Genomic DNA, 13,856 nt, shown 5'->3' with positions numbered 1-13,856 from the left:
AGCTTCCCGCCGGAGTTATATAATAGTCTTGTCAACCAAGTTTTTAACAAATTTTCCCCCTCCTCCCCCCCTTCACCTTCCCCCAATCCCCCCTTTTTACCCAATATAACGCAACTTTAGGGTCCTCCAGATATCGTACACATCCTCCTTTGTGTAGTAAATAGAGCTAGTGAAGTCTGGATACACCCCAAAGGTATTGGCCCATGCTACCGTCCATTACTTAAGTCAATTCCCCCTCTCCCTCCCTCTAACTGTCCTCCTGAACTTGTGTTCAGACAGTCCAGGAGGATGGGTGGTGGAGAGGAAAACGGTAACGGAATTCAAACATGCATGGGATAAACATAAAGGAATCCCGTTCCGAGGGAATGGATCCTCAGAAGCTTAGCCGAGATTGGGTGGTGGGAGGCGGGGCTAGTGCTGGGCAGACTTCTACGGTCTGTGCCCTTAAAATGACAGATACAAATCAAGGTCAGGTATACACAAAAAGTAGCACATATGAGTTTATCTTGTTGGGCAGACTAGATGGACCGTGCAGGTCTTTTTCTGCTGTCATCTACTATGTTATGTTACTATGTAATAGTTGGTAGTTATTACCCAATTATTGACAATTGGCTCGTTATTCAATTAATTTGCGCAATGCATCTTGGGAGTGCACCCAAATTCTGGCATGCAGATGTAGGCACCATATTTAGAATCGGAGGAGGGGGGGGGGGAATGCTTTTGGCTCTCCTGCATCTCAAAGTATTCACTTGTTAAGGATATGCAAAGGAGCTGCACCCAGTTTCAGCCTTGTGCTGCTTCTGTCCCTCCTTGTGTCGGCTACCATATGACTTGTTCATTGTTCCCTCAGATGCAATTTAAGCTTGCAAGGTATGACGCGCGTGGAGACTTCCAGGGCTGGCAGGACGTGAAAGGTGGAGGACTACAGGTAAACAGTGTGTGCTTAAATCTTCAGAGGAGCTACTCAGATTGTACTCAATTACATTTCACAACAACGACTTAAACTGTGCTCACTAGTCACTGCCCATTAATAATTCACAGGAATTGCTCAGTGATAGAGTGTGCTCTGTGTGTAAAGGGGTTGGACAGTTTCCTAAAGGACAAGTCCATAAACCGCTACTAAATGGACTTGGGAAAAATCTACAATTTCAGGAATAACATGTATAGAATGTTTGTACGTTTGGGAAGCTTGCCAGGTGCCCTTGGCCTGGATTGGCCGCTGTCGTGGACAGGATGCTGGGCTCGATGGACCCTTGGTCTTTTCCCAGTGTGGCATTACTTATGTACTTATGTACGTTTGGGAAGCTCACCAGGTGCCCTTGGCCTGGATTGGCCGCTGTCATGGACAGGATGCTGGGCTCGATGGACCCTTGGTCTTTTCCCAGTATGGCATTACTTATGTACTTATGTAACTACACTTTGCAGGGGTTAGTTAGGGTATGTTCTGTGCATTGCTCTGTACAATCACACTTCACGAGAGTTAGAGTGTGCTCTCTGTATCGCTCTTGCTTATAGTCCATAGGGCTTAGTGCGAGTGTGGAACCAGGAAAGATAGAGGTAAATTTATGTCTTTAAATGAAACGCAAGAAATTGTCTTGAAACTGACCAGTATTTGATAGATGTCTTCTTTTTAAGAAGGTAAAGCATATTCTGTAGAAAAACAGATAATACATGTTAGTCTATTATTAAAGGTAGTTGAGAAATGCTATGTAATAGGTTTTCCATTGACCTATGCACTTTAGACCATTTGCTTAGATTAAGTTCAGCCTTCTAAAAAAGATGTTATGCTGATGCTATGGAAGTCTGTATAGATGAAACAATGACCTCATATTTGTTTAAGGGGTCCAAATGCAAGCACTGGATTGTCATACTTCAGGGGAGACTTAGAAGGAGAGAGAACCGTCTCTCCCTGTCTTCCCTCCTTATTGTAATAAGCTATATTATGCAGCTCTAATACAGAGACCAACTTTACTGATCCTGTTTTGGACAATGTCAGTGGCATACCAAGGGGGGGGTGGTGGGGGCGGTCCACCCTGGGTGCATGCCGCTGGGGGGTGCCGCGGCGCGCGCCTGCTTCGAGAGTTCGCTAACGTTTCTCGTTCGCTGCTGCTCCCTCTGCCCTGGAACAGGTTACTTCCTGTTCCGGGGCAAAGGGAGCTGCAGCGAACGAGCAAAGCTAGTAAACTCGCAGCAGGCGCGCGCTGCGGCACCCCCCCCCACAGCGGCATGCACCCGGGGGGAGCTCTTTCGCCGGGGCGGGGCGCCGCCCCGGGTGTCCGCCCCCCCTAGGAATGCCACTGGACAATGTATTTTATTTTCCAAAGATTTATGTACCTCCTACATCAGCATATCGCTGTGCGTTTACATGTCATCGGAATTTCTCAGGGGCAGTACCTTCATATGGGTGGGTTTTGTGCATATCATGACATAATCACCTGCCTCAGAACTTTTCGTAACATTTTGTTCTAAATGTCTTGCCTAGATGTGCCCAGATACTATGAAGAGACTGGATGCTGCATATGTATTTGGAACGTCCTACAGTCAGTCGGTGAGTTTTGATTATTGGGGCATCCAGACTAAAGAAGCCAAGTAGGTTACGCCCTATAAGTTAGTGAGGTCACCATATTATGTATAATGGCTGTGTGTAGTGATTTGTGTGATTATTCAGTTATTATGATGGTTTTACTGTGAGTATTATGTGTTTTTTTTAATGTTGATATTATAAATGCCATTTTTGTAAACCACCCAGTAGTAGATGGTGCAGTTTATAAAATGTATAAATACGTTAAATAAATAAATATTAGTTCATTTAACTGCATGGACAGGTTAACATTAACCTTCTGTACCAGGGTTCTCAGTCCAGTGCTTGGACACACCCAGCCAGTCTGGCTTCCAACATATCCACATTAATTTGTACAAGAGACTTTGCAAGCACTGCCTCCGTTGTATTGAAATCTATCAGATCCTTCTAAACACCTGGCCTGCCTGACTGTGCTCGGAGGATGGGCTTGAGAATCCCTATTCTGTGCTAAGATTATAGTATGGGAAATTTGTAGTGCAAACACTCATCCCCTGGGGTGAGCAGATGCTTTAACGTGAGGATTTATTCCCATGCCCTTGTGAAGAGAACGAAACCTTGGTTGAAACAGTCTGGAGAATTGGATTGTATTACATAGTAACATAGTAAATGACGGCAGATAAAGACCTGAATGGTCCATCTAGTCATTTTACATGGTATGTATTTTTTATGAAAGCATCTTTTGCCTGCCATTATACAGAAAACGGTTCCAGAGGCAGATCTGGATTCAGGGGCAGACTTGACCATACAGGCAACCGGGTAGTGCCCGAGGGCCCAGGGCAGTGGGAGGCCCAGTACTTCCCTCCCAGGTGCCCAGTTTTTTTTTTTTCTGCCGGTACTTTTTTTTTTACCTGCTCCCTGTCCATGACGTCTGAATGGGGGGAGCCACAGGTGCTGTGGCAGCTCCCCCCACCCACCCATTTACCTTTCAACTTGTTTCTTTCACACAGCAGCAGCAGCCTCCTCTCTGCTGCACCCCGCCCCCTGTGATGTAACTTCCTGTTTCTGCAGGGGTGCAGCAGAGAAGAGACTCGGGGGCCGGCACGGGCAACTTTCTCTGAAACACTGCTGCTGTGCAAAAGAAATAAGCTGAAAAATAATCCGGGCGGAGCATCCATATCGGGGGTGAGGGGGGGGGGTAACTTTGAGAGAGATTGAGAGGGGGAAGGGGTGTTTAAAAGATAAAAAAGGGAGATCTGAGCTGAGCAGGGGGTGAGGAAGGTAGGAGGACCTGGGGAGGGGGCCCATTAATTCTTATTGCCCAGGGGTCCAGATCATTGTCAGTCTGCCTCTATCTGTATTACATAGTAACATAGTAGATGATGGCAGAAAAAGACCTGCACGGTCCTTCTAGTCTGCCCAACAATTTAAACTCACATGTGCTACTTTATATGTATACCTGACCTTGATTTGTTTCTGCCATTTTCAGGGCACAGACCGTAGAAGTCTGCCCAGAAACAAGGCCCACCTCCCAACCACCAGCCCCGCCTCCCCCCACCGGCTCTGCCACCCAATCTCGGCTAAGCTTCTGAGGATCCATTCCATGGATTTAGGTGGTGACAGAAGTGGATTAAGGGCGGGAAAAAAACGTAGAAGCTTAACACTGATTTTCAGCATTAGACTCGTGAAAGACTCCAGAGGAAATTGGGAAGTCATGGGATAGGAGGTAGTGTTCTATTGTGGATTAAAAACTGGTTAAAAGATAGAAAACAGAAGTAGGGTTAAATGGTCAATATTCTCAATGGAGAAGGGTAGTTAGTGGGGTTCCCCAAGGGGTCTGTGCTGGAACCACGGCTTTTTAACATATTTATAAATGACCTAGAGATGGGAGTAACTAGTGAGGTAATTAAATTTGGTGATGACACAAAGTTGTTCAAAGTCGTCAAATCGTGGGAGGATTGTGAAAAATCACAAGAGGACCCCACGAGACTGGGCGTCTAAATGGCAGATGTTCAATGTGAGCAAGTGCAAAGTGATGCATATTCAAAAGATACCGAGAGCTCAAGAGAAGAAAGTATTAACGGTTCAGCTGGTCTTTGTTTTATTCTCCTCTTCCTCCGTAAACTCATCATTTTGGGTTTAAGGGGAAAAAAATAGGCCTCTGTTTTGTATCTCCTAGAGGAGATGAAAATGATTTTGCATCCTTGTGTGCTACTGTTGAGCAGTGTCTTGTGTTTTCCCAGTGCACCTTTCTGCTGTCCGAGCTTCTAAGCCGGGTTCCAGAGCCCGTGTTTTATGAGTTATTCCTGCAGTACTCAGATCAAGGAGGGAAGATCCTGCTTTGGCCAGTTCCTATAGAGAACACGAACCTGCAGACCACCACTCAAAGTAAGAACCTGGGGCCAGAGCCAGAACACGACGGTAAAGGGGGACTGAACCTGGGGTTTCCGGCTTCAGCCTAAACCAGATCTGTGGCTGAAATTTATTACATGGTTTGAGCCAAAATCAAAACCAGGCAGCATGCCCCTCTGACCAAAAGTGGGCTGCATGGCCCACCCATCCCCCCCCCACCAAAAGCTTGCTGCTGCTGCTGAATGTCCAAACTAACAACTTTAAAGTATAGCAAGATTTTGCATTATCACAAAATATGGGACCCATGCACTTCGTGGGATTCGTAACATGGAATGTTGCTACTGTTTGAGATTCTGCATGGAATCTTCTTGTTCTTCAGGATTCTGGAATCTTGCTATTCTTTGGGGTTCTAATGGAACGTTGCTACTCTTTGAGATTCTGCATGGAATCTTGTTACTCTTTAGGATTCCAGAATCTTGCTATTCTTTGGGGTTCTAATGGAACGTTGCTACTCTTTGAGATTCTGCATGGAATCTTGTTACTCTTTAGGATTCTAGAATCTTGCTGTTCTTTGGGGTTCTACATGGAAAGTTGCCACTCTTTGAGATTCTGCATGGAATCTTGTTACTCTTTAGGATTCCAGAATCTTGTTATTCTTTGGGGTTCTATGTGGAATGTTGCTACTAATTGGGTTTCTGCCAGGTAGTTTGGATTGGCCACTGTTGGAAGCAGGATACTGGGGGCTACATGGACCATTGGTCTGACCCAGTATGGCTCTTCTTATGTTCTTAAGCTCTTAATATACACAAGAGTGCAGCAATTGGTTCAGACCCTCTCAGTTTATGCTCAGGAACAAAGATCCTAGGCTCAGCTAGTCGCCGATGTGTGTGACCATTTTAACCTTTCTTCTTCTGAATTAATTGGGAAATGCTAGTTGAAAAAAAAATGGGGTTTTAAAGCTGGTCTAAATTGTGTATACGAGGACTCCAGAACATGTGGAAAGTGTCAGGGCATTCCAAAATGACAATAGGAGATAAAGAGGCATATTTTCAAAGCACTTAGCCTTCCAAAGTTCCATAGGTTTCTATGGAACTTTGGAAGGCTAAGTGCTTTGAAAATATGCCTCAAAGTGAGTTGCTTACGGAATGCTAGTGGGGTAGTGGGATTTGAACCCTGGTTTCCTCATCTTCAGTCCATCGCTCTAACCAGTGAGATACTGTTTTTTCTAAGGTACAGTAACGAACTGGTATAGCTTTAAGGAAACCACAGACTTGGCAGCCCACTGAGCCCACGTGTAATTGTTTAAACAGCAAAACACCACAGTAAGTGGCACATAAGGGCTGCAGCAGTGGTCCTTTGAAATGATAGCATGTCCTACTCCTCCGTCAGGTGGGGGGAAGAGGGAGGAAGGGGCTTGGCCTGCAGCTGTAATGGCTACCTGTACCTCCCACAGGCACCCTGGGTACCACAGCTCTGAGGAGGTTCTTCCTGATAGACGGACTGTCGGGCAGAACTGGGAGCCTGAGTAATGAGCCCGTGTCAGTCACGGTCGCAACAAGTTTAACCCTAAGGTAAGAAGGAAGCCTTGTAGCTAAAAATATAATACAGATCCTGCAGAGGCTGAGGCCACTGCTTTTAGTTACTTTTGTAGGAGATGGACTTCAGTAAGTTTGGCAGATTGAGGGTTAAAAGTTATTGCTGAGATCACACACAGGGTAACACAGTAACATAGTAAGTGATGGCCAGTGAATGGTCCATTCAATCTGCCCATCAGTCACACTCATTATCAACTCATGATTTATATCACATTCTTGGTTTCATGGTCTCTGTTTGGCGTTTCTGGGACACAGGCCGTAGAAGTCCACCCGGCCCCTGTCCTTAGGTTCCAAATACCGAAGTTGCCATCAAAGCCCACTCCAGCCTATCCAAATGTGTCTTGTCAGACCGTAAGAGTCTGCCCAGCCCTGTCCTCAAGTTCCAAATTACTGGAGTTTCTGTCGAAGCCCCCTCCCGTCCATCTTAAACCAGATGGTCATATACAAGACCCAGATTGTACAAGCCTGCCCAGCACCGGCCTTAGTTCTTCACAGCAGGGGCGTAGCCAGACTTCGGCGGGAGGGGGGTCCAGAGCCCAGGTGAGGGGGCACATTTTAGCCCACCCCGGCGCCACGATGCCCCCCCCCCGCCATTGCCGTCCGCTGCCACCACCAACTTTGCCCCCCCTGCCGACGACCCTCTCGACACCCCCTCCCGCCGTCAAACCCGCCGCTGTCGTCGCCTACCCGCTGCCATCGTCGCCTACCTTTGCTGGCGAGGGACCCCAATCCCCACCAGCCGAGGTCCTCTTGCTTCCCGCGCAAGGCTTCGTTCTGTTTCTGACGTCAGACTCACTGAAACAGAACGAAGCCTTGCAGATCAAGGCTTCTGTTTTAGTGAGTCCGACGTCCTGCAAATACAACATGCAGGACGTCAGAAACAGAACGAAGCCTTACATAGTAACATAGTAGATGACGGCAGAAAAAGACCTGCATGGTCCATCCAGTCTGCCCAACAAGATAAACTCATATGTGTATACCTTACCTTGATTTGTACCTGCCTTTTTCAGGGCACAGACCGTACAAGTCTGCCCAGCAGTATTTCCCGCCTCCCAACCACCAGTCCCGCCTCCCATCACCGGCTCTGGCACAGACCATATAAGTCTGCCCTCCACTATCCTCGCCTCCCAACCACCAACCTCTCTTCCCCCACCTGCTCCGCCACGGAAGCAAGAGGACCTCGGCTGGCGGGGGTTGGGGTCCCCCGCCAGCAAAGGTAGCCCACAGCGATGGCGCGGGAGGGAGGGCGAGAGGGTCGTCGGTAGGGGGGGGTCTAGGACCAAATCTATGGGGGCCCAGGCCCCCGTGGCCCCACGTAGCTACGCCCCTGCTTCACAGACAGTCTCCATCTGAGCACCACTCGACATGCAAACAGACATGCAACCATTAAAGTTGTTGTTTTTTTTAATATCATTCATTTTCTAATTAGAGATCCTCTGTGTTCATCCCATGCCTTTTTGAATTCCGCCACCGTATTTTTCTCTTCAGGAGGGCATTCCAGGCATCATCCACCCGTCTCTGTGAAAAACAATTTCCTGACTTAGAGCTGATTAAAGAGAGGCCCTGGATGATAAAGTGACTCATCCAGAGCTGCAGTTTATCCATAGCACAGCTGGAGTTAGAGCCAGAGAAACAGGATTTAAAGTGATGCAGAATGGAATCATGAAACTTGCATCCCAGAACCCCTGATCCAGGTCTTAAACTAATTCACTGCTGGATTCGGCTTCCGCCTAGTGAAAACTGGTGCTAATTTGAGCTTGACTGATAGGGCAGCAGGATAATTGAAGGTCAAGACTCTGGCAGCCTTCTCATGCTTTATCTGTGATGACAGCACATGAAGGTTTGAACCCTTTGCTGAGAAGAAGGGCAAAAGAAGGTTTCAGTGACAATCTGGGGGGTGGAGTTAGAATCAACTCTTAAAATGGAGTTCCTGACTGGCTCAGTGCCATCAGGTCAGGAGATTTCCTGATTTCTTTTTTAAAAATTCAGGCAAAAACCAAGCCTGGCCCAGGAGATGACCTGGAATCAAGGTGACTCTAATTCTGATGACTGTAGCTCCACAAACCTACAATTACTCTGTTTCAATGCACCAACTGAATTGACATATAGTTTAATGCAAAGTCAGAAGAAAGTATCTCCTTGAATTTTGATCTTCGTTTTCTTGCATGTATTCAGTGTTTAATTAGAGAGGCCCCTTCGTTTGCACTGACAGTTACTGTGTGGTCTTCCGCCACCCTCGATTTTCTCTGTCTCTTGCAGTATATATCTGCCAACCAGTGACCCAGGAAATCAGCCTCCTTTCCTGCTGACGGTGAAGTATGCCAAGGAGGATCCCAAGGGGAGCACCCAGGTGAGTGCTTGGCAGGCTGGCGCCATTGATCCCCTGTGCAAGAGCTCTAAAGGGTGGGTGTGAGAGGAAAGATGATAAACAAATCCTGCTAGGATTCACTTTGGATTTAATCAGCATGGAGCAGCTATGGCTATAACAAATGTTGAATCAGGGCAGTGATGGAGGGACTGTGGGATAGCATCAAGGTTACAAGGGAGGAGTGGCCCAGTAGTTAGTGCAGCAGGCATTGATCCTGGCAACCTGGGTTCAAGTCCCACTACAGCTCCTTGTGACCTTGGACAAGTCACTTAACCCTCCATTGCCCCTGGTACAAAATAAGTACCTGAATATATGTAAACCGCTTTGAATGTAGTTGCAAAAACCTCAGAAAGGCGGTATATCAAGTCCCATTTCCCTTTCCCCCTTTCCCTTATGACATCACAATATCAGAAGTGAGCCAAGTATTGGGCAATCAAGCCATTGTGACATCACTGATTAGGTTGGCTCTTATTGGTGGAATGAGTGGAGGAGTAGCCTAGTGGTTAGAGCAGTGGACTTTGATCCTGGGGAACTGAGTTCAATTCCCACTGCAGCTCCTTGTGACTCTGGGCAAGTCACTTAACCCTTCATTGCCCCTGGTACAAAATAAATATCTGAATATATGTAAACCGCTTTGAATGTAGTTGCAAAAACCTCAGAAACATTGTATATCAAGTCCCATTTCCCTTTCCCTTTCCATTGCCCCAGACACATAGATTGTGAGCCCTCTAGGGACAGAGAAAGTACCTGCACAGAACGTGTACAAGTGTTACATACATCTAGTAGCACAATAGAAATTAGTAGTAGTATCAGGTTTCAGGTTGGGTTCAACCCTCACACATGCTACCAGTGGCGTAGCCAAGCCCACCCATTTTGGGCTGAGGCCCACCCAGTAGCAGCACATCTATGATGTGGCTGGCAGGGATTCCCCAAGCCCCACCAGCCGAAAACTCCCAACAACTGTCCCTCCTGCATACCTTGTAAATACCAGATGCCTGCAGTGAGCAGCGACTGATACATACTGCTCACATCAGCCCCACAGCCTTCCCGCTGATGTATTCCTGCCTATGCGGAAACAGGAAGTTACATCAGAGGGAAGGCTGTGAGGCCAACATGAGCAGTGTGTAATAGTTGCTGCTCGCTGTCGGTGAAAATCTGCTATTTAAAAGGTATGCAGGGGAGGAGCTGATGTATGAAGGAGCATATGGCATGCAGTTGAGAGAGGGAGATACCAAATCACTTGCGGAGTACTTCTGCCCACCCATCTTGGGCCCAGGCCCACCCAAAATTGGGTGTCTGGCTACGCCCCTGCATGCTGCTGAACCCTGTGCCCCAGTGCTTCAAGAAATAGTTTTATTGTGTGTGGTTAGGCTTTACAGAGCTGGGTAGTACCAGCTGAGGTGAACTCGATTATGGGTCAGGATATTTAGATAACCCACTGGTCGATCTTCAAAACGATTTAACCAGCCAGAAAAGGCTGCTTGTTTGGGGTTGCACCTAATCAGCCAAGGTAATTGCATAAATGGAACCGCTTAAAACACAGTCTTATCTTTATGTGGCAACTCATGACAACTTAAGTTTTGAATATTGACTGCAACAGTGGCTGCATCCGGAGGGTCATAAGAGCACAGGTATTGCCATACTGGGACAGGCCAAAGGTCCATCAAGCCCAGCATCCTGTTTCCAACAGTGGCCAATCCAGGTCACAAGTATCTGGCAGAAACCTATATAGTAGCAACATTCCATGTAGAACCTCAAAGAGTAGCAACATTTCATATAGAACCCCAAAGAACAGCAACATTCCATATAGAACCCCAAAGAGCAGCAACATTCCATATAGAACCCCAAAGTGCAGCAACATTCCATTCAGAATCCAAGTACATAAGTGTTGCCATCCTGGGACAGGCCAAAGGTCCATCAAGCCCAGCATCCCGTTTCCAACAGTGGCCAATCCAGGTCACAAGTATCTGGCAGAAACCTATATAGTAGCAACATTCCATGTAGAACCTCAAAGAGTAGCAACATTTCATATAGAACCCCAAAGAACAGCAACATTCCATATAGAACCCCAAAGAGCAGCAACATTCCATTCAGAATCCAAGTACATAAGTGTTGCCATACTGGGACAGGCCAAAGGTCCATCAAGCCCAGCATCCTGTTTCCAACAGTGGCCAATCCAGGTCACAAGTATCTGGCAGAAACCTATATAGTAGCAACATTCCATGTAGAACCTCAAAGAGTAGCAACATTTCATATAGAACCCCAAAGAGTAGCAAGATTCCATTCAGAATCCCAAAGAGTAGCAACATTCCATATAGAACCCCAAAGAGCAGCAACATTCCATATAGAACCCCAAAGTGCAGCAACATTCCATTCAGAATCCAAGTACATAAGTGTTGCCATACTGGGACAGGCCAAAGGTCCATCAAGCCCAGCATCCTGTTTCCAACAGTGGCCAATCCAGGTCACAAGTATCTGGCAGAAACCTATATAGTAGCAACATTCCATGTAGAACCTCAAAGAGTAGCAACATTTCATATAGAACCCCAAAGAGTAGCAAGATTCCATTCAGAATCCCAAAGAGTAGCAACATTCCATATAGAACCCCAAAGAGCAGCAACATTCCATATAGAACCCCAAAGTGCAGCAACATTCCATTCAGAATCCAAGTACATAAGTGTTGCCATACTGGGACAGGCCAAAGGTCCATCAAGCCCAGCATCCTGTTTCCAACAGTGGCCAATCCAGGTCACAAGTATCTGGCAGAAACCTATATAGTAGCAACATTTCATGTAGAACCTCAAAGAGTAGCAACATTTCATATAGAACCCCAAAGAGTAGCAAGATTCCATTCAGAATCCCAAAGAGTAGCAACATTCCATATAGAACCCCAAAGAGCAGCAACATTCCATATAGAACCCCAAAGTGCAGCAACATTCCATTCAGAATCCAAGTACATAAGTGTTGCCATACTGGCACAGGCCAAAGGTCCATCAAGCCCAGCATCCTGTTTCCAACAGTGGCCAATCCAGGTCACAAGTATCTGGCAGAAACCTATATAGTAGCAACATTCCATGTAGAACCTCAAAGAGTAGCAACATTTCATATAGAACCCCAAAGAGTAGCAAGATTCCATTCAGAATCCCAAAGAGTAGCAACATTCCATATAGAACCCCAAAGAGCAGCAACATTCCATATAGAACCCCAAAGTGCAGCAACATTCCATTCAGAATCCAAGTACATAAGTGTTGCCATACTGGGACAGGCCAAAGGTCCATCAAGCCCAGCATCCTGTTTCCAACAGTGGCCAATCCAGGTCACAAGTATCTGGCAGAAACCTATATAGTAGCAACATTCCTTGTAGAACCTCAAAGAGTAGCAACATTTCATATAGAACCCCAAAGAGTAGCAAGATTCCATTCAGAATCCCAAAGAGTAGCAACATTCCACATAGAACCCCAAAGAGCAGCAACATTCCATATAGAACCCCAAAGTGCAGCAACATTCCATTCAGAATCCAAGTACATAAGTGTTACCATACTGGGACAGACCAAAGGTCCATCAAGCCCAGCATCCTGTTTCCAACAGTGGCCAATCTAGGTTACAAGTACCTGGCAAGATCCCAAAACAGTACAATACATTTTATGCTCCTTATCCTAGAAATAAGCAGTGGATTTTCCCCAAGTCCATTTTAATAATGGCTTAAGGACTTTTCTTTTAGGAAGCTATCCAAACCTTTTTTTTCAACCGCTAAGCTAACTGCTTTTACTACATTCTCTGGCAACGAATTCCAGAGCTTAATTACACGTTGAGTGACAAAATATTTTCTCCGATTCATTTTAAATTTACTACATTGTAGCTTCATCGCATGCCCTCTAGTCCTAGTATTTTTGGAAAGCGTAAACAGACGCTTCACATCTACCCATTCAACTCCACTCATTATTTTATAGACCTCCATTATATCTTTCCCTCAGCCGCCTTTTCTCCAAGCTGAAGAGCCCTAGCCGCTTTAGCCTTTCCTCATAGGGAACTTGTCCCATCCCCTTTATCATTTTCGTCGCCCTTCTCTGCACCTTTTCTAATTCCACTATATATTTTTTGAGATGCGGCGACCAGAATTGCACACAGTATTCGAGGTGCAATACAGAGGCATTATAACGTCCTCATTTTTGTTTTCCGTTCCTTTCCTAATAATACCTAACATTCTATTTGTTTTCTTAGCCACCGCCACACAATGAGCAGAGGGTTTCAACATATCATCAACAATGGAACCTAGATCCCTTTCCTTGTCGGTGACTCTTAACGTGGAACCCTGAATCATGCAGCTATAGTTCGGGTTCCTCTTTCCCACATGCATCACTTTCCACTTGCTCACATTAAACGTCATCTGCCATTTGGACGCCCAGTCTCGTAAGGTCCTCTTGCAATTTTTGACAATCCTCTTGGCAATTTAACAACTTTGAATAACTTTGTGTCATCAGCAATGGAAGAATCGGTTCCATACCCTGATGTTTTGGGAAGCACAAAAGGCCAACTTTACCCTTAAGCACTCCCAATGTTTTCTGGCAGTTCGGGGTATATATGTCCAGTCTCTTCCACAGCGCACTAGACGTGCTATTCTGATCAAGCTGCAAAGTTAATGTTTATGGGGATATGCACCTTTTTTTAAATTTCCCTTTTTTTCTTTTTGTTCCCTAGTCCGTACGAGGATGGTATTGCACCATAGCAGGTGGCGAACAGCTAGAACATGTTGGGGGAAGGTGGAGGGGATGGGGACTGATTACTGGTTAGTTAATTTGTTTACTGGAGGACGCTATAAGAGCCCAGTCCTCTTCCGAAGGAGCAAAGGTAGGAGAGTATATTGGACTCATTGAGGTTCAGTTTCTCCCCTTCAGGTTGGCTTGTCGCTAGGTTAGGAATGTGTTTGGGGATTGGGGGAGTGGGAGTTGGATAAGTTTGGGGTTAGACTGGGAGAAGGGAGGTCTTGGTTGTGGGGGGGGGGGGAGAGATTTTTTGTTATTGC

The 13,856-nt window shown here is 46.2% G+C and overlaps 1 protein-coding gene across 1 annotated transcript in view; it reads left to right on the top strand.

Annotated features, from left to right (window-relative positions):
* Window positions 1-13,856, top strand: part of LOC115470927 (meckelin-like) — an 83,597-nt gene that overhangs the window by 30,343 nt on the left and 39,398 nt on the right. The window contains exons 10-14 of the mRNA XM_030204554.1: window positions 851-928; window positions 2,483-2,548; window positions 4,762-4,906; window positions 6,324-6,441; window positions 8,725-8,815. Coding sequence (XP_030060414.1) covers window positions 851-928; window positions 2,483-2,548; window positions 4,762-4,906; window positions 6,324-6,441; window positions 8,725-8,815 — 498 coding nt within the window. The remainder of the gene's footprint in view (window positions 1-850; window positions 929-2,482; window positions 2,549-4,761; window positions 4,907-6,323; window positions 6,442-8,724; window positions 8,816-13,856) is intronic.

Source organism: Microcaecilia unicolor, chromosome 5 (assembly GCF_901765095.1).
Source record: "Microcaecilia unicolor chromosome 5, aMicUni1.1, whole genome shotgun sequence".
Lineage (NCBI taxonomy): Eukaryota > Metazoa > Chordata > Amphibia > Gymnophiona > Siphonopidae > Microcaecilia > Microcaecilia unicolor.
The sequence above is the reverse complement of the archived record's forward strand: the minus strand, read 5'-3'. Positions and strand labels throughout refer to the sequence as shown.